The 21,278-nt window shown below is 41.5% G+C and overlaps 1 protein-coding gene across 3 annotated transcripts in view; it reads left to right on the top strand.

Moving 5' to 3' along the window:
* Positions 1–3,124: 3,124 nt before the first annotated feature.
* Positions 3,125–21,278, top strand: part of slc38a4 (solute carrier family 38 member 4) — a 34,622-nt gene continuing 16,468 nt past the window's right edge. Inside the window, exons 1-5 of one of the 3 annotated variants that reach the window (XM_023405894.2) lie at positions 3,125–3,272; positions 18,629–18,852; positions 19,033–19,129; positions 20,036–20,151; positions 21,158–21,231. In XM_023405894.2, coding sequence (XP_023261662.1) covers positions 18,728–18,852; positions 19,033–19,129; positions 20,036–20,151; positions 21,158–21,231 — 412 coding nt within the window. In that variant the 5' untranslated portion in view covers positions 3,125–3,272; positions 18,629–18,727. Of the gene's footprint in view, positions 3,273–13,400; positions 13,735–18,628; positions 18,853–19,032; positions 19,130–20,035; positions 20,152–21,157; positions 21,232–21,278 lie in introns of those variants that run through there. The other 2 variants (XM_023405896.2, XM_023405895.2) reach the window with 2 other exon arrangements.

The following is a 21,278-nucleotide window of genomic DNA, read 5'->3' on the forward strand; positions in this document are numbered from 1 at the left end:
GGCGATTCCAAAGCCGAGGGGTCCTGTTGGCAAAAGCATGGTCACATTAAGATTTAAGCCTCGACTTTGGAACAGAACAGAAAGGCCCCGCCCGAGAATCCAAGGCTGGCTCATGTGGGGTTAACATTTCAGTTATGTATCTCAGGGCGAGGCCGCAGCGTGCTTTAACAGTGATCAGTTAAATCTTAACATCAATTCTAAACCTCACAGGAAGCTAATGAAGAAGAGGGAGGATTGTGTTGATCTGATGTCGTCTGTTAAAACCTGTAAGAAGCTGAGCTGTTTTACTGATAAGAGTTTATTTTGTTTTCTATTGTAAAAAACAGAAACTAATTATTTTTAAACATGAAGACTACGTTTATTCCTCACATATGAAAACATTTCAGTTAGGTAGTTACTTGGTGAAAGGCAGAGAGCGCTCCTTTATGAAGATAAACTAGCATTTATTCATTGTACAAGTTGTTTCACGTTTTCAGTCTGACAGCACGCGGCACGTCTTTCAGGGCTTTGCCTGTGGCGTGAGGGAGAGCCACCGCAGGTACTTTCTTCCTGTTACTATCAGACTTTACAATAACGATGCTCCCAATAGACCATTCGCACCAGACTGACAAATTCACTCATGCAATATCAATACTTTGATGTGCGATTATTTTCGTGCTATCCTCTCTGCTGTAACACTGCAAATGTCCCTGCTGTGGGATTAATAAAGGATTATCTTATCTTAAACATATATTATTTGAAAGTACACAGATATAAAACTTTTTTTTCCTTTGTGTTTTGTATGTGTGTTAAGGGAAGTTATATTGTTTTTGATGTTTGATGTACCGTGGTGTTTTGTTTGGCATGGCTCAATATAAAGACTAACTAACTACGGTATATAATTGCCTGTTTTGCAAATGGAGTCTGATAGTCTTCTTAGGACGAAGCTCCGGCACTGAGAAAGGGATGTGTTTTTTTTTTCCAACTTTTGTATGTGTAGAGTAAACAAATATCCGGTGACAGAACAAAATCAAAGAACCACAGAACCTCCCACTCTGTTTGACTGGTGGCTAAACTGTGGGAGGGGCGGTGCAGGACAAAAGGGCACAAAAGAGCAAGGTAGAGGCAGACTGTTAGTTACAGTGGTGGTAATTGCTTCTAGAGCTATCATCATCTAGGTATGAAGTACCCATATATTTTGCATATACTGGCACCACACTGTAGAAAAACAAATTAAATTCCCTTATCATTGTTATATTCCCATGTAATTTATTATATTTGCATATTATTTTTACTTTAATTAATGTTTATTTTCATTATCAATTTGTTAGTTTCTTATTTAATTAATTAATTGTTTTGGTATTTATTTTTTTTACCTTCTCCTGGACCTGTTTCGCTGTGTGGAAAATGTATTCGCTCGCTCACTACGGACTTTTAAACTTCGCGGTGGACTCGACCAGTCAGAAATGTTCAGCACTGCAGACCACGCCTCCCAAAGTTCCTGAACCTTTGAAAAGTACTACGCCCTGACCAGGTACCTTTTCAGGGGTCAATCGTTACCCCGGAACTAAATTTAGACCCTGGTTCCTGCAGTGGAAATGCGCATAGTTCCTCAAAAGGTTCCTGGGGAAAGTTCCTGCGGTGGAAACGCAGCTATTGAGAGGTGTTGCTGTGGAGGAAGAGCCCGACTTACAGCTTGCATGCAGAGCAGTGCTGACGAATCCTTTCTATGCAAAGTAGCTAAAGTTTGTCCAAAAAGTTGCTAGAGTGCTGCTGGGTGCTTTTTTTTTTAAAGAAAGTAGCTAAAACACACTCCAACACTTGACCTGCTGACCAATGGTGTAACCTTATCAGTCCGTCATGCAGCATTCAGCTGACCAGTGGTGTAACTCCCTCACTCAGTCAGTCAGTGACATTCGCGTCTATAGAGCCCGTCCCACTGTGGAGGCCCAGCCAAGAATGAATCATTTAAACAGTATAAGAATACTCTGCTATTTAATATTTAGTTTAACATGGTTTTCCCACATAAAAAGTGGAAAAACAAAAATGAAAATCTGGGTCTGAAGTTCATCTGCTCTTACTCCCTCATTGAGAAATCTGGATCTGGCCTTGTGCCCCGCCCACCGCCTGCTGGCTCCAGGTGGACAGGTGAAAGAGCAGAGAGTATCAAGATGGTCAGAGGAGGAAACATGTTTGAGCCTCAGTCAGACCCAGATTCAGATGACGAGTCTGTTGAGACCAGAACCAGAGACTAGCAGACGGATCAGAACGGTTAGCGTAGTTAGCATCTTTTATTTGTTTATGTTGTTTGTTAGCTTGTAACTAGCACAATGTTATTGGTTGTGCTAATGCTAACTCTCTCTCTCTGTACTGACAAGGTTTCAGGTTTATTTAGCCCCGCCCCCGTCCCCACAAGTTGACAGGATTGGTTCCTTAGGTTTGTGATGTATGAAACCCTGGCTGTCTGAATCTGTTTTTATGAGATTGTCATTGGTTCACTGCAGGTCAAGGTGGAAATCAGTCATGGTGTTGACTGATTTTTCATCACATTGTCTTGTGTTGTATAAAAAAACACTGTATGGATGTTAACAAGGTTAAAAAGTTGAGGTGGTCTTTAATCTGAATATAGCTGTGTAAACACATTCAGTGGAGTTGAAGAAACGTAATAGATTTTAAGTATAAAGTAGCATCAACTGGAAATAATAAAATGCACTGAAGTTCTTCCTGACCCAAATCCTAACGTTCATGAGGGAAACCAACTCTAATCATCCTCATGTCTTACTATCTTCCCTTTAAAACATAATTGTAGTTCTTTCTCTACAACGTGACCAGCCCGTATGTAAACAAAGGATCTCGGCCAGTAAACAGACACAATCATTAAAATAAACCTTTCTTTTCATCTTAAACATTGCGCTGCCGCGTTTTAACCCGTGTAGATATGCATACTAATACTCGTATCTCAAGTTAATATTTTTGAGATGGACAAGTGTGAACAATTAGACAAAATAAATCCAGTCAAATCAGTCAATTTAGGGGCACAGGCTCGTGGCAGTTTGACTATCTTTACAAACGAGTACCTGGAAAAGGGGGTGATCGGGAGAACAAGGAGCCCCCAGCAGCGCTTGGCCGTGTAACACGACGCTTCAAGAGTTGCCATCATCACATGGCAGATGGAAAATTCCACTCAGTCTCCTTGCTTGTTAAATGGGAAGGGTCTCCAACTCTTGTTTCCACTAGTGTGCCTCCTCCTCCTCCTCCGCACGCTGCAGCTGTCTGCAACGCCGAAACATTAGGTAAGACCCCAGCCTTCACTTACCCCTTCTTTACTTTTATTTTTTATTTTTTTTACCACTCCCGCGTGTGATTTGCTGGTTAATGTTGACCACCATGTTTGATGGCGAGGGAGCGGGTAGTTTAATTCTCATAATTTATTTGACTAGGAAGAAGCGGCTGCGAGCTTCTCATTAGAGAATGTTAGAACATTTTTTTTTTTTTTAAAGAAAAGAAAAAAAAAAAGGAGCTTATTTGTGTGAGTTTGGCAGATATTACCGCCACGTTTCTTTTCTCGTTTACCCTCCATAGAGATAAATGTAGGAACTACCCCTGAGTGGAAGTTAAAGAGCAACAGTAGCTGTCCGTGGAGCGCTTCCTGCGGGGTGTTGTCTTTAAGTGTCCACAAGCGCCAAGGCTTTTATTTCTCCAGGAGAATTAAGCTTCAGTTGCTGATTAAAAAGTCTGAATTAAATGTTTCCTCTGAAGTTGATCATATGCACTGAAGCTTCAGTTTTGCTCAGAGCTGTTGTCTCCTGCACACTTGCACCGCTGCTTTCTTTTTTTCCGCGTTGACTTGAAGAAAACACAAAGGCGACTGTTATTGTTTCCACTTCGCATCTTTAAACCTTCATCGTGTCAGATCCCAGTGCGCGTGTGCAGCTCGTAAATTATAGGAATGAATAAGCAGCATTATTTTTTTTTTGCATAGTGGAACAAACAATAAGAACAATGTGGATGGGTTTATATAACAGCAGACAGTGACACGCTGAGTGTGGCCTGCAGGGCTCCCTGAGGAATAATAAATATGTTATGACTGCAATCACAGGCTCAAACTGCTGTCATGCTCCTGTGGAAAATATTGTCCAAAATTGTTGAGTTAATTTTAACTTGATTTCCCAAAAACTTGGCATGAGTTCAGTCTCTCTCCTCTGTGAAAGGATCACCACAGACACAAGTTTGTCCTTATTTCATCTCTAATGTTTCCCCTTTTTCCTGCCCTCCTCTCTTTGATTGACTAAGTGCCTAGTAATCACGCTGAGAAAGAAAATCGGATGGATTTGATGATGCTATCATTCAGGTCTTATGGGGTTTTTCCATAATGTTCCTTTTCTTGGATGCTTTTCAGACATGCGCTCGCTCTTTGTCACTTTGTTTTGCTGCAACACTTCATCTTCATCCTTTTCATAAGTCAGTTTTAGCGAAGCATCTGAAGCAGAACACCCTAAATCCCAGTGACACCCGGCGCTGAACCGAACACTGAAAACAAAGACTAGACCCAGACAGGAGAATGTCTGAGCAGAGGCATATTTCAGCAGTGACTTCACTTTCTATCGTTGCCCTTCTGAATGCTAAAAATACTTGGTTGCCAGTTACACAGTGGCCGTGCATGTGCCCTGTCTGTCTCTCCATGCACCTTACTTACACAAGAGTCAGAACGGCTGTAGTAATGTCTTCCTGTAATGAAGCTCCACCTATGTTTTTGTTAGATGGCTTTTTAAATGTCTACAGTTGGAATAATACCCAAGTGGGTGTGTGTGACTGTTGATGTTAAAGCTTTGACGTGCACACTCACAGAAGAGTTTTAAGTGCCACTTTACAATCAGACCGCCCTTATAAAGGTTTTATGAATGGTTTATAACTAGTTAATTAATTAGGGCAACAGTGACCTGTAGCTTGCCAAATAGTGAGCCCACATGCACTTTACTGTTCAGCCTCATATCTCATTAGTTGCTGAGCTTTCTTTGTTTTCTCCATCATCCAGCATTTGTACCTGCTGCTTCATCACATATTGTTAAGCTACTAGCAATTAACCACCGTCAGCATCTTCATGATCAAAAAGTTTCTTATGACAGATCAAATTATAAAGTGTTAACAACTAATTAAGTAACATAATTATAAAGCATTTATAAATCCTTTATAAGGGTAGTGTTTTTGTAAAGAGTTTTCTTTAAAGAGATGAGCTTAAATTGGAATAAAAAAACAGGAAAACAGGAAAAGATGACAAATGTGAGAAAGCTTGTGCATCTGTGATAGCAGGGTTATTTTTTCAAACGTGAAAAAGCCTGACAGGACATTACACAACTGTCTTCAGGAGCTGAGTAGCACTCCTCATGACCGGTTTGCTGTTCTCTGTGTGTAAAATCGGGGGCGTGCCCCTTTAATGTTGCACGTGTAAACACTTTGTTAAAACACCCTTGACTCTGACTCCTCTGTAACTCTACAAGACTGCAGGTGAGGGTTTGAACACCTGTCAGCAGGCATGGTTGCGGATCCTCGGTCCTCATTGGCTGTCACGGGTCCTGAATGACAGATGTAGGTCAGACCCCGCCGGGTGGCCCCTGCTGGGGCGGCTGGAGGCTGAAGCGCTGCTGCTGCTGGCTGATGTAACATGGGACGCGAATGAGCAAATGAGCTGCGAGCCAGATGCCGAGTCAGTTTCAAAGCAGTGGCTATCACTGACACAAAGACACAGTGAGGCAGCGGCACAAAGGGGAGAAGCATTTGGCAGTTTTCCAAAATTCTGTCAACACATTCAGTTGAAATCTGAGAAGGTGGTCCACCGTATAATGTAAGAATCTGCCTATTTTTACCTGCGGGTTGGCACAATTCAGAAACTCTGAATGTGCAGTGAGGACACTTCATGTTCACAGAGTAACAACCACACACACGTCTGATTGTTTAGAAGCTTTGTTCATGTAAAACATGTGAGGAAAGTTCCTTTTTTACTCAGCCATCACATGGTGGTCAGAGGTCAGCTACAGGGGTTCATTGTCTTGCTAAAGATCCTATAAATATGGAGGGATGTTTTCTGCGGGGGGGGGCAGGTAGCACCTAGAGTCTTTACAGCTCACACATTTCTTCCTGTTGAGCCACTCAGTATTTAAAGGTAATCCTTAATCCTGTTCTAAAATCCCCTGAAAGTGTCAGTGTGATGGTCAGAGAAACCTCAGTGGACTCACTTATTCACTTTTTTGCTTTCTTGCTATGGGTCAGTACCGCTCTCATGTCTTATCTTACGGACAGCTACCCTCAACCTGTTGTTTTTACACTTTGGTTTTTGTATATATGAAACAAATCTGAATATAATGTATTACATATTTAGCTTTGGGTTACATCCACACTAATACGCTTTCATTTTAAAACCAAAACAATCTCCCTCCATACTATCACACCTCAAAACACATACATACATGACCATTCACGTACACTGGGCATGTAAACAGGAAGCAGAGTATCTACTCTGCAGTTGATTAGTTGCAGAAAATACTACAAAGGAGGAACTGCAAAGACAGTTGTTGCATTAAAATGCAGAATTTAACTGAATAGCAGCTGCTAGCAAAGACAATAGAGTCAGCGGCACTTGTAATCCGTTATCCATCCACCGGTAGTTGAGGCCGGTGAGACCCAATCAGGGAGCGACCGTTAGTGTCTACATTATCATTTCCTATAGGTCTCATTTTTGCCCGTTCAGACAACAACACAACAGTTTTCAAAATAAAACGCGTCCAGCAAAAGTCTCCGTTTCAGGGGCTCGAAAACTACAGAGTAGTGTGGACACCAGTAGTGAATGTAGCAAAATAGATGCATTTTAAAACTAAAACGTAGCAGTGTGGACGGAGGCTTAGAGGTGCTGGTAAATTGTTTTTTTTTTTACCTTTGGACAAAGCCAGGATAGCTGCTTCCCTCTTTATCCAGTCTTTATGCTAAGCCAAGCTAACTGGCTAACTTTAGATACATGAAGCTACATTAACTGTCTTTGTCTTCTTCTACTGTTGCGTTACGCTTTGTTTTACAGTTCTCCTGTAATTTGCAGCGACATGTTCAGAGAAAGTGAAACAGTCATACATTAAGCAGCGTTTTTTGAGTCATAGACCCAGCACTGCTTTTTACCTGTCACGGTTTCTAGTTGTCACTCCTCCAGCAAAACTTAACAGTGCCCAAATGCCCAACAACGGGCCTCTTAATAATCAGAGTGCAGCCAGTTCATGGTCACTGCAACAGAAAATGAGTGAAGAGTACCGCAAATGGAAACACAGAAGAGAATGAAAAAGTGACCCATTTTGCATAATTTAATTGACCTAAAATATGAATTCATGCTTATGTAATGACATCTGTCAGCTTCTTCTGAACTTAATTTGACCTGCCAGAGATTGTAGAGAGGGTCCTGGAAGATAAAATGCTGAGGCGAGGTTTGAATTTTCTGATCAACAAAATTTTATTTATTTTTTAAAATTCAAAACTCTATGCTTTGATTACAGTTGGACAACATACACGGTTGTTAGAGGCAGGTCCTGACGACAGTCATCTGAGATGTTTGAATAAGCAGTCACATTAGTTCTGTGTATTTGCCGCTTTGTATCCTGCTAATGAACTTGGAAATGTTGGATGTTCTGTACAGAGTGTTTGTCATGGTCTGTTTATGTTGGACAGAGTTCAACATGGTGCAGACTAGGGAAACAAGAAGTTTAGTAGATTATTCTGTAAATGTGGCATCCTGCTGAGTAAGCAGTCTGTCCCAAACGTGTGGCAGCCAGTGACATCTTCGTACAGGTGACTTAACAAGCTCAAAATATTTGGACAAAAGCACAGGCTGTGTGCTCTCAGATGGTGTTTTTCTAATGGACACATGGTGGAAAAGAACACAGACTGAACTATGGGCTCAAATTAGGGTCAAAAAACTTTCTGAGTTTATGAAGTGATGATCACAAATTATTCCGAATGTCAATTTTAAAAGCTCAAAATCTTGTTGGTCCTAATCTGAGCTCATATGAACTTTCTTACTCTGTCAGCTCCAGTTCAGTCAAACTTAATCATCGCTTTTGAAACAAGAGGAGAAAAATCTTCCTCCTCCTCCTGCTAAAGTCGAGGTCAAAACCTTGATCCTGTGAAGAATTGCATGTCGTGGCAAAGCAAGATGCAGCCGTCGTCATCTGCACAAATGAACAGGCGGATCGATACTGACTGATAAGATGAACAGAGCGAGCGTCCACAAACAAGATTAGGACACACCAGGATTATGTACAAAAGGACAATATGACGTTTACTAAAGGCCAACTGCTGTTTAACCTCACATGACGGCACAAGTCTCACTTTTTTGTCAATATGTTTTCTTGTCTTTGGCTCTGACAGCAGATCAGTTTTAGATCTGTCAGAGAATTCACATTTGCGTTTGAATCATCAGGGAGAGTTTCAGCATCTCAGACTAACACAGAGGCTCTTTTTCTGCAGAATTAAAATTAGGTGCAGTTTTCCTCATCGGTTGAGTCAGTGATAAGAAACAAAGATTAGAGTTGTTAACTGTTGTGTCCTCACAGAGCCGTGAGCATGACTGGAGCTAAGGAAAGATGCCTTCGTTTGAGTCCATGAGACAGTCATGTCTTGTGCAAAGATCATTCATTCATCGTGGGTAAAGGTGTGGCAGAAGTCATTAAAAAACTGGCAAAACACACAGTACATCCACAGATTTTTATAGTTTAAAACACAGTTTGCGATCTGTGAATGCAACATAACGGCGTAAACTGAACAAATGAAAGGGCTTAAAATGAGCATAGTGTCAGGTGTTGGTCTGACACATGCTTTTACAGTACCTGCCAGGTGATAAATCACGACCCTGTCTCAAACACCTCCACACACACCACGTGTGCAGGTTTAGGAGTGAAGTGTTCAGCTGGTGATCAGACATACGTAGCTGAATATTAGCTGATACAAAGCGATCAGACCTTGGTATTTATTTACCATGGTCAAAAGGTCTGTTTAATTAGATTTATTTTTATTAAACTTTAGACTTAACTTTAAACCTTATATAGAACACAATCTTTTTGTGTTTGAACTTTAACTTAAGTACAAAATGCTTTCATTACATTTGTCTCCAACATGTAAAATGTATGACTGCAGTGTGTCAGGGAGGAGAAGCTGAAGAAAGGAGGGGGGGCGGGACTTTTCTCAATGTGCCACATATACATTAATAAATTCCTCCCAGTGGAAGCTCTGACAGGCTGGATCATCTGGAGGAAGGTGTGCAGTACACACACAGGGAGCAACATAACCTTTAGAGGCTGTGTGATGGTTACATTTTTTATTACCACCGACTGTATATTACAGATGATAATGAGACAGTGGCCATTTGTGCTGAGGAGCTATTGTGCTTTATCACGTAAAGGAATAGTTGGGTATTTCGGGGAATACGGTTATTTAATGTCTTGCTAAGAGTTGGATGAGAAGGTTGATACCATTCTGTTAAAAATGAAGCTACAGCCACGAGATGGTCAGCTTAGCTTAGCACAAAGACTCAAAGCAGGAAAAATTAGCCAGCATAGCTCTGTCCAAAAGCCAAAAAAGAAATCAACCAACCAGCATCTCTGAAACTTAAGGGCATTTATGGGAGACTATGCAAGTTACTTGGGGACTTCACAGTGACATTTTCTTACCTTTGGGTAGAGCTAGAGCTAGCTGTTTCCCTGATTTATAGTCTTTATGCTAAGCTAAGCTAGGTTAAGTTTGTTGTAGCTTCATTTTTAATCGAGAGATATGAGAGTGGTTTCAATCTGAACATCTAAATCTAAGCAAAAGAGCCTATTTCGCTAAATGTCAAACTATCCCCTGAACTTAAGTCAGTCAAGAATTTTAAAGGGCCAGACACAATCCAAAATGGACCACCCATGATTCTGTTTATATTACACTGGGAGTCTGTATACACTGGCATGTTCACACACTTGTTGGTGCATAACGTTTGTATGGTCTATGTGGAGGATGGCAGATGAAGACATTTACATAATGTGAAAAGTAGATATTTGCCTTAACTTGACCTTCATAGACCAAGTCCATTCCATTATTTGAAGGACAGATTTCACCCCTCATAAACTTTGAGGAACTTTGAGAAGCAGGCAGGCTGACCTGCATTTTCTTACTTACATTTCTTACATTTATACTTCAGAAATGCTACTTTAGAGTTGCGTTGAGGCTTTCAGTGGAGGACTGGGGTTGCAGTTTGAAGCTCCTGAGTAACTTCCAAAACAAAATACATTTTTTTCAGCGTCATTCATAGTCTATATAAAGTTTAAAAATCAAATTAATGTCTTCAAAAATATCATATATATCAGATGTGTGGTGCTTTTTAAAATGAACGCTTAGTGTAAATGGCTCGAGTCTTCTCTTTAATGGAGGAAAAACAAGCATTTCTATTAATAATAATGACTTCAGTGTCACATGATGTATGTTACATCATATGGCCGTCGGCTACTTGCAAACAAGTGGAGCTGATACATTTTACACCCAGGGGACAGAAATATTGGATGCCTTATTTGTTTGTGATATTATTTTAAAGAAGTACTGAATGTCATCTGGCCAGTGACTCACCATTCACATGGTATAGAGGTTGAGGCTTAATTTAGAGGCCTTCAGATTCAAGCTCACAATGAGCGCTGACAAGAGTTGTTGGGAGTGTCGGCTGCACAACAAAGATACTGTGTGCATGTATGTGGGAGCGATTCACCCATTCAGACAATCAGAGGTACAGATTATTGTCCACAGTGTCATGCTAGAGATGTTTTGGTCAAAGAGGGAGGTTAATAACCCCTTGATCCATAATGGAAACATGCCTTGTGACCTCGTGTTTACCAGCTGATGTCAACACTGTGCGTTATTCTCCTTCGGCACAAACGATCACATTCACACATCCATGTCAGGAAACCCAGTGTTCTGGAGAGGTGGAACTGAAGTGTAAGAGTAAAAACGAGCAGATAGCGTTACATCATCTCCTATTTGAGCAAGCACCCCACCAACCACTGTGTCAAAACGAAGCTTAAAAAGTAGACACTTCCTCACCGCATTGACACTTACCTCTGGAAAATGGAGCTCAGCATCAAGTGTACTTGAACACAAAGCAGTCAGAATGTCTTGGCAGGCTGCTGCAGTATGTTGGACACTGTCAATAAGATGACAAATTTCTACCAAAAACACTTATTACAAATAGGTGGGTTCATGCACAAGGGAGGGAGAGGTGAGCACAGGGCAGACAGTGGGTGCAAACTTGATCAACATTTACTGGAAAGAGTCAGAAGAAAACCGAAAGAGCAGGAGAGGGACCAGACTGTTCCAGATGTGTCAGTAAATAAAAGTCCATGTTTTATTTGAAGGTTACAGTGTAAAAAAAAAAAAAAACACTCCAAGCCTTCCTCATTCAGATTGTAGCAACAGAATACTGAGTGATGGACAACATGCTCACATCAGTTATAAGAAATAATTATTACAAATATGCAACATAGAGCATCGAAGAAAAGTCACACGCTAACCAAACCTTTTTGTTCTTGTGTGCTCATGTGTGTGTTCACGTGTGTGTGTGTGTGTTCATGTGTGTGTGTGTGTGTGTGTGAGTGAGATTTTGTTGAGCTCGGTCACTTCTATAGCCGGCTGCTGCTCAGCTCTGAAGTTTGTGACCCCCCCAACCCCCCAAGCTAACCCCGTCCCTGTTTGGTATGTTGCAGGATTGGTTCAGGGACAGCTTTCTAGTCATAGGTGATTGGCTGAGTATGTGTGTGAAGCCCCCACACACACGCACGCACACAAACACACACACGCACACACACTCTTCAAGGTGCCATTTAAGGAATGTCCCTGCAGCTGCAGAGACGATCATGGTGAGGAGTTCTCTGTTTGTGGGAATGTGGCTTTCACTGCTGTTCACTCTGGTTGTGTTCTCTCTGTAGTGATCGTTTTACAGAATATCTTGTGGCTTCCCTCCTCTCTCTCTCTTTCTCTCTCTCTCTCTCTCTATCTTTTTCCTAACATACTGACGCCTGCTTGACTAAATCCAAAGAAAACTCAACATCTCTCATGTGGAAGGGGGGGATGGGCTGCAAGTCAGTTGAGAAGCAGCAACTTTAACAGACTGCTTGTTTAGTTTGCTTGAAACCTGTTCTTGTATTAGCATGGTCGTTAGCACATTAGGATTTGCTGTTGTCATATAGTTTAGATGTTGACTTAAAGTAACTTTTACAAGATGATATGTCACATTCTCCCTCTCACACTTTGTCTAATCTTGTCTGTTGTGACTAAACTTAAGTAAACAGATATTACTGGAGGAGATGACTGACTTATCTGTGCTATTGTTACAATAGGCTTTAGCTGGAAGCATTATGTCATTATTGTCTATGGGGACGCAGTGGGGGTTTATTCAAACATTCAAGCTTAATAAAAATCAAAATTGATTGATTCTACCTTTTTAATATCACATTACATCGCTGCAAAAAGGTTTCAAATGTAAATATCAACAATATTCATCCTGTAAATATTGTCACATACTTGACAATTGATACAACCAGCCCAATAATTGTTGGCCGTGACTGAAAGTGAGGGAAGTCTTACTGTCTTTTGTGTTTTGTAGCCGTCTCCTCCACAGACCGTTATGAGCGCACTGATAGCAAAGTAAATCAAAGACTGGACACTTTAAATTCAACCACACTGGCTGTGTTTTCATGAATGAACCTCAGCTAAATGCTTGTGGGTTGAGAAAGTTCATCATCTCATGTTTGAAACCTGCTCAAACCCGAATCAGTTCATCGTTTCATAGATACTCACTGAACAGCTGATGTGAGGAAAAAGATGGTGGTGCAGTGTGTCCCACACATGCCGTGCGTGTGCGTGTGTGTGTGTGTGTGTGTTCGTGCGTGCGTGCCTGTGTGTGTGTGTGTATTTCTTTTTTTGAACAGAGTTACTAAGTGGACAGAGATAAAACTTCATCCTTGACACAAACATGACCTTGGGCACGCGGACATCCCGACCCACAGCGCTGGCCTCAGATTGGTCGGTTGGTGCCACAGCCTACCCCGAAAACCACTGACAGTTGCCCACAATGCAGTCGGGGCATCTGTGTGTCTGTGTGTGCAGCTGCATGTGCAAACGTTCTTATGTGTCTTCTTTGTATGCTCAGGAGAGGTGGCACAGTGACGACACAGTGGGTTGCTTTCAGCGTGGGAGATGCATGTGATCTCTGTCCTCAGCCTCTCATCTGTCCACATGTGTCTGGTTTAGCATCAGTATAAAAGAGGATGGTCGTGGTCATGTGATGAGGTGTGACGTGACGTCGTGTGATGAGGTGTTGAAGCGACCACGGGTATTTAACAGCGTTGGTGCCCTGTGGTATCTGCAGTCTGATGGTGATGAACGTATCAGTCTACCTATCTATCTATCTACCTACACAAACTGTACTTCTGCTACAGTTCCTGCTTTGCCCTTATTGCTCATTTGTGTTGAGGCAGACGTGTGCATGTGCATGTGTGTGTACTGGGGGTTACAACCATGCTCAAAGGAGGGGCCTGAGTGAACTGTGTCTGTCTGCTCATTGGTCGATGGAGGCCCTCCCTCCTCCCTTTTAAGAGCCTGCGTATTCACCTGAGTTACAAAAGAGCTGCAGCTCCTCACCCATACGTTTCTTAAAGAAGAAAAAAAAAACAAGGGAACCTCTTAAAGGAAACTGTTCAGTAAGTGAGTATGTTGCCTTTCCTGAAAGTTGTGGTTTATACTATGCATGAAAATACGGCTGCCAACATTCAGACGCAGATTTACGAATACGCCACAATATTTTGTTGTCAAGCGGTCTTTTCTGCAAACTTTCTGGATTTCACCCTTTTCTTCATCTGCTACGTTTGCCCCCGTTGGAAGGAATTTTTGGGTGGTGGCTGATGCAAGAGTTTGTTTGTGTGGAGGATGTATGAGCTGGAGTGTTTTCAGAGTGAAGACTTGAGGTTTTAAAATGATCTGTTGGATACAGGATCTTATATTTCTGTTTGAAAATGTTGTTTTATTTTGAAACCTTGTGCATAAGTTTTGAGAGTCAGCAAATCAGTGAAACTGAATGTATGTGAACTGTTTATCGGACACTTGTTGACTCAGAACACCAGTCGGCTGTTTGTTCTTAAAGATTATTTTGTGAAACTTGTAGCAACAGGAAGTGTGATTACTGATACCCTTTCTTTGCATTTTCCTGTTTTCTAATCTCACCATGTGTACATTTGCATGCTTGCTTCTGCTTTTAAATATTTGACAGGACTTTTTTTTTGTTTTTACTGATAATCATCTATCAAAACCTTGAAGAAAAAAAAGTTTTACCTTAGTTTGTGTAATCCTGCAGAAGCTATGAAAGTCTGGCTATTATTGTGTGCTAATGTTTGTGTGGCCCTGCTCACACTTGAGCATTAAAATGAACAGCTGTTCGTTTTAACACTAGTGTGAAGGCATGCCGGGGCGCCCTTAGGACAGAATGGGATCCGAATGTACAGTACAAGCATCCTCTCTCTCGTCTCTGCAGTATCATTGGTCACTTTCCAGCTGTTTTGTTAGCATGTAGCGTTCATGTATGTGGGTTTCATCCAGTGTGTAAAAGGACTCAGCAGTCGCAAGGTGCAAATGTGTTTCTTCTGTTTGGGCAGATTAAATTAAAAGCAACTTCCAGTAATAAATTGTAAATCAAAATGGACATAACGCACATTAACTGTAGGTACAAACGGCAGTCTGTCATGCTATACAAGTTTGCTACTGCAGAGCCAGTCCTGCGTTCTGCATGGCACACTGCCAAACAAGTGCTCTCAAATATTATGATGGTTGTAACAACAGTGGCATTGCATTCTGGTATATAAAGTTAACCCACTTAGACAGGTTAATCCTCTTGGCAACGAGAAGTGAAAAACGTCCTCCCTCTCTCTCTCGCCTCACAGCAGAGAGCGACACTGAGAGATTAGGTGTACCGGTGTGTGTGATGTGGTTGTTAACGGTAATGTAGACGCTTAATCTCCGCTGGCTCCAAGATATGGAGGATTTTAAAGCGGCCTATTTCCGAAGAGGAAGATCACAGAGGGAGCAGCAGCCCATCAGTGACAACAACATTATTTAAAAGACAGCCCTGTCCTGTGGGTCAAACTGTTTCAGCCAGGTGGCGTCATGATGGAGAGTTTTAACACCTCCGACATTATTTGCAGCTGATTTGCAAAATGGGATGCTCTCTGTGGGGGCATTGTTGCCTGTCGGCTGTAAACAATTCACACATTGTCATGCAAAGATCCTGCTGCCCAACAACTTCCTTCATTGGAGACGGTTGTTTAATTAACAAGTGTCCAAAGGTAATTTGTACCAGCTGATTTTTAAAGTACATTTACTCAAATACAGTACCTGTATCAAGTAGTTACTTTGCAGAACAAGATATGCAGATTTACAAGATTTACATATACAACCAATACAACCAACAAAATTATGCATTGTTAAAGTTTCAACTACCCAACATGCATATAAATTAGTTCCACCTTTACCAGCTGCGACCAGCAGCAATTGCCAGATATGTTTAAGGGAGTGGGAAAACAAGCAGACCAGCATATACAGTATATACACCTAAAAGTGAAACCTGTGGCACAGCCACTCAGTCAATCCCTTACAACCTCCAGGAGGCTGCAGGGAAACAGATAAAAGAAGTGATAGACATGGATATTGTAGAAAGTGTTGAAGGCTCCACCCCCCTGGGTAAACCCAGTGGTGGTGCTCCCAAAATGTGTGTGTTTGTGTGTGTGTGTGGGGGGGGGGGGGGGGGGGGACTACATTCCTAGAAAATATATACAGATATACAGATACAAGAGACAGATATTCAGCATGTCGTCAGCCAGTGATCAATGCCAGCAAGAAATAGCAAATACACTCCCAGGTATTGGAGGTGTGGAGAACATCTCAGTTGACCTGATAACGCACGATAAGCACCTGCACGCCATCACAAGGAGACTCTGTGGACTGACACTGAATCCAGAACAGTGAGTGAGAAGCTTCCCGGGACTTGTCGGTTACAGAAGTAGATCCATGTCAGAGTTTGCAACACCGTCAGAGGCACTGCGACGTCTGACCCGAAAAGACAAATCAGAGCATCAGAGCAGAAACAGGCATTCCATGGTCTAAGAGCTAGCTAGAGCTAGTTGCCCTAGCATAGTGACAAGGACGCACCAACCAAGGTGATAGCAGATGTTTGCTGGAGTCCTGTAGGTTTATGACCAGGACTAGTGCAGGACCAGCAATTAGAGATGGTACCTGTGTGCTGCACAAGCTTGTGTAGGCCTGTGAGAGGCTAGTCCATATATATGTGGCAGGAAGTTTGATCTAGTCACAGACTGTAAGCCCTTGGATCTTATATACAGTCCCTGATCTAAACCATGTGCACAGCGCTAACATGCTAAACATTGGCATCTTCTAATGCGTGTGTTAACGTGCTAACTTATTACATTTCAAATCTAAGCACACTAACATGCTAATATGCAGAGTGTCAAGTACATATATTTAAACCATTATAACATTAAATGACTTGTCTTAATAGCTTAACATTTTGAGAAATACACGTTTGCTTTATTGCCAAGAGTTAACTGAGAAGATTGACACCGCTTTCAAGTCTGTAGGATGAACACAAGGTTACAGCCAGCTGCCGGTTAGCTTAGCTTCACATAAAGACTGGAAACAAGGGGAGCAGCACCTTTGGATATAGTCAGGCCAGCTGTTCCCCTTGTTTCCAGTCTTTATGTGAAGCTAAGCTAAGCTAACTGTCACTGGCTCCAGTGTCATGCTGAATGGACGGCATGGAGAATGGTATCCTACTTTGACTTTGCACTATAATGTTAAATTATGTTTTGGCCACATTGCACAGGATTGCCACAACTTAATTACTTTTGTAATTACTTTAAAACAAAAGAGAATTGCAGAGCTACTGGTTTCTTTACTGCTCTTTACTGTTCTCTTTTGTTGTGATTGTGTACTTGTTGCCATGGTTGGTTGTTTGTCAGTGAGCACTTGGGATCTTTCCCTTCGGCCCAATCAATGGACTCTTTGTGCGACAGTAACAGTCCTGTAAATAATTTGACTCTTAGTAGCATTTGTAATCATACAGGCTTCGGTCACTGCCTTACATCTCCTCCTTACGTAACTTAATGATGAATGCTGCAGATCCCTGTGCGGTGCTGTTGGCTTTTTTCTTGACTGGTCATGGGTGGGACTGAGTAAACTGGCTCAAACATGAACAAGACACCCTGTTGATGTTGGCGGTCTGGTGGCTTTATGAACCCTTTACATCCTTGACCTGGTTTCAAGGTTTGTTGACTTAACTCCAGCCAGCATACTCTACATACGTCAACACTGTAAAACACCCAAGTGAGACATAATTTCACTTAATTTAGTATTTGGTTTATTTTGTAAGTTGCTAACACCACAAACAAGGTTATTATCAACTAAAACTAACAAAATAATGAAAAAATAGATGGGAAAAAATATTTTTGTTGATTGAAATAAACATAAAAATAAGGCTTTGTATATATATTTTTTAAAAAAACACCACTAACTGAAAACGCATTGTGTGTTAACAAAACTAACTAAAATATACTAAGATTGTAGAGAGAATATCTTTAGTTTTTGTCAGTTTATTTCATACATAAGATGAGTGTTTTGGTGGATTTGAAAGCTATCTTCCAGATCTTTAGCTGTGCAGATGAAGCAGTATCTCACAGCTGACTGGCTCTCAGTGTGCGACCAGTACATGTGCACTCTAAGTGTCTAAAACATTCACTGTATCAATGATGTTAAGTATTTTATTGTTAATTAACTGCAACTGCAGCACCTATGACTAGGCCTGGACAGTCCAATTCACTGATGAGTTCATTTTGATTTGGTTCATCTAGATGAAATGGTTTGATGTTTTGTTGAGTTTTTATACACAATAATACATAATACTTTTTCTTACCTTTTTTTAATCTGGCCATGACAAATACCACATATTACAAAAAAACTAAAACTAACACTGAAACTAAGAAAAACTAAACTAAAACTAAGCAATTTGAAAATTTGAAAACACTTAACTAGTAAACCCTCTTGAAAAACTAATTAAAACTAAATTGAATTAAAAAAAAAAAAAAAAGTCAAAACTGAATTTATTGAAAATAAAAACTATGAAAAATCAAAAACTACTATAACCTTGACCACAAATGAAGCTGCTGTAAAATGGAAATAGCAATAAAACTTCAGGACTTCAGCCCTGATGTGGGAGCTGCCATGGCTGTGTCATATCTCAGCTTTGCTCTTCAAGGTAACATAACAAACACACTCCCAGTTCCAGGAAATGAGACGGGCTGGTTTACTTGGCACGTCTTACTCTTAAATATTCGTCATCAAGACAAAAAGGCCTGTTGAGGACAGACTGTATGCATCTCCAGGCCTGTACTCAGATGCAATTTGGCAATCCTGTAGTGAACTCCAGTGTTAGTGAGTTTTTAAGACCTGGACCTGTCTGCTGTTAAACTGAAATCTGAATCTTCAACAGCGTCTTAGTCACTGACACTTCAACGTTTCCTCTCTTTGTTTCTTATAGGTAACAAGGTCTAGCAGAGATTGAGGGAGAAACCTATCGCCGACCTTTAGAACGTCTAACCCTGAAATCTTGAAAACTCTCATCTTGCTGTAAACCACCATGCCAGGAGTCATGGATCGTATGGAGCTAAGGAAAGTCTCCACGGAGGCTGACGACGACAGCACCGACAGCCTGGACGACCGCTACACGGAGCCCATCGACTCCGAGAAGGCCACCATCAACAGGTCAGCAGCAACCGTGATGTCAAGGCTTTTAGTTCGTTCTCCAAATGAGTCGGCACTAAAGGCGTTGCTTTACACTCTGGGCACGCAAAGTTGAAATACATACTGTATATAAAGAGAGCTGCCTACTGTGTATGCTAATGCTAATGCTAATGTCTTTTTTTTCTTCTTGGTTCCGTGCAGCCAGTTCATGGATGATAACGATGACGCAGAGAGCCAGAAGTTCCTGTCAAATGGGATGATGAAGAAGAAGAAATACGAAGAATACCATGAAGAATATGTAAGAGGATTCCCAAGTCGCAACGCTAATGTCGCCAGTGTCTATCAGTCAGAGTAAAAGGTTTATTCTGATAACACTTATCTGCAGATTTTAAGAGTAAATTACCAAAATAAAAACAGAAAACAACTGTAAGCTGTTATTTAATGGCTTCACTGTGCCTTGGTTTTGTTGGTTTAACACCAAAGACATGCATAAAGAGTGTTTAACGTGAAGGAAGTTGTGCAAGCCAATGTGTTGATTATGCAAACATTGATGTTATAGGTTACTGACTTTGCAAGAAACATCCTAGAAAGCATCTGTGTGTGCCCTACCATTGAGCACAATATAATTCCTTAGAGGATGTTTGATACTAAGATACTAGAAAATCAGAAAAAAAAGTTCAAAATAATTTATCATGCTGGTCATATTACTTTTCATATTCCATTTTTTTATTCCAGGTAGTTATTTAATCTAAGTTTCTTCTTCACATGGAAAAATCTCAAAAATGTGGCGTCATGTCCGTGTAATTCAAGCAGCCACAACTCAGTTGAGTGTGGCAGATTTGGGCCTCTCTCTGAATTCTGGCATTCTGGGAAATGTTGGCAGTTGACGTAGAAGTTGAGGGAGAATCGGAGCTGTCAATTAAATTTAATAACTACTGGAAATGCACTTAACTACTGGTAGCAAACAGTGCCGGAGAACATGAGGGTGTATTTTTCCTTGAATTACAACTTGTGGGTTCTTATGGCATTTTAAGTCTTGTGTGGTTTTGCTGCACCAAATGTTTCCTCTCTTGTTCTAATGCAGGGGAAATATGTATAAAATACAGCTGCAATACTGACTTTAAATATATCACCAATTATCTGAGAATGATTTTATCTCAAAGGCTAAATGTTTCTCATCTCTCTTTCTTCTCTGTCTGAGCAGCATCCCGGCCACGCCTCCTTCGGGATGTCTGTCTTCAACTTGAGCAACGCCATCATGGGCAGCGGGATCCTTGGCCTGTCCTTCGCCATGGCGAACACCGGCATTATTCTCTTTACGTAAGTAGCACGACTGCACAACAAAGAAACCGAACAGCATGGGGGTTGGACAGGTAGCAACAAACATATTTAAAACTCTCTTTCATTTTTGATTATCACATTACCAGCTGGAAAGTAAGAGCAGGAATATTTGAACTCCTTTACCCTGTGCCCTCAGTCCCTCTGCCGTCTGTCTCCCGGCTCATTCTGTCCCGTGCATATGCATTATCAGCATTCATGGGTGACTTCCAACATCCGACACCCTGCTGTCACCTTACACCCCTCAGTCCTACCCACTCTGTCCACTGTCCATGCCCCTGCTGCGTGTCAACCCCATGAGCTTGCAGCGCCACAGAGAAAAAGACAGCTAAAACATAGAGGGTGTCGCTTCTCTGAAACCGGAAGGGAAATATTTCTGTAGCTGCTGCAGAATGATAGCAGAAAGGGAATAATAGACTCCTGCCCTCTTGTGCCAGTTTAGATAACACACACCGCTCCTATCCTCCTAAACCTCTTCCATCCTGTTGCTAAAAATCACAATGAGCAGGGCGGGATTATTGCAGGAAGCCATAAAAGTAATGCTGCGCTCTTTGTACTTCCAGTATTTCCCTGTTGAGATACAATGTGCCATCTGAAGAATGCAGCAGACGAGATGCATTGACGTAGCACTGACGTAGCACTGTACTGGTCATGTTAGAGCCATGGTGAAGTCGTGTTGACAGCTCGCAGCCTCTCCTGAGAGAAATCCCCCAAACAACTAAACGACAAACACGTCTGAGCAGCTGCAGTGTGTCACAGCTACTGTGATGTTCAATATGTCAAAGCCTAAGCAAAGCAAACACATCAAAGTTATATGGACTACAACTTTCTCTCCCGTCTTTCCACTACTCTTTTTCACTCCCCATTACCTACGTAAAAAAAAAACCCCACAGTTGACACCGAACACAACATTTCTTTGTCTCACTGTAATTGTTATGCGTCACCATCTTGCACTCAGCTCTGACCTCTGCTTTCCTTCTCTTTGCAGAGTCCTCCTCGTCGCTGTGGCGATCCTCTCCTTGTACTCTGTGCATCTTCTCCTCATGACGGCAAAAGAAGGAGGTTGGTATTTCACCTAATACTGATCACACACTAGAAGACTTTAAAAG

Source organism: Seriola lalandi, unplaced genomic scaffold, assembly GCF_002814215.2.
Source record: "Seriola lalandi dorsalis isolate HSWRI2012SDOR001 ecotype SW California unplaced genomic scaffold, Sedor1 jcf7180002054289, whole genome shotgun sequence".
Lineage (NCBI taxonomy): Eukaryota > Metazoa > Chordata > Actinopteri > Carangiformes > Carangidae > Seriola > Seriola lalandi.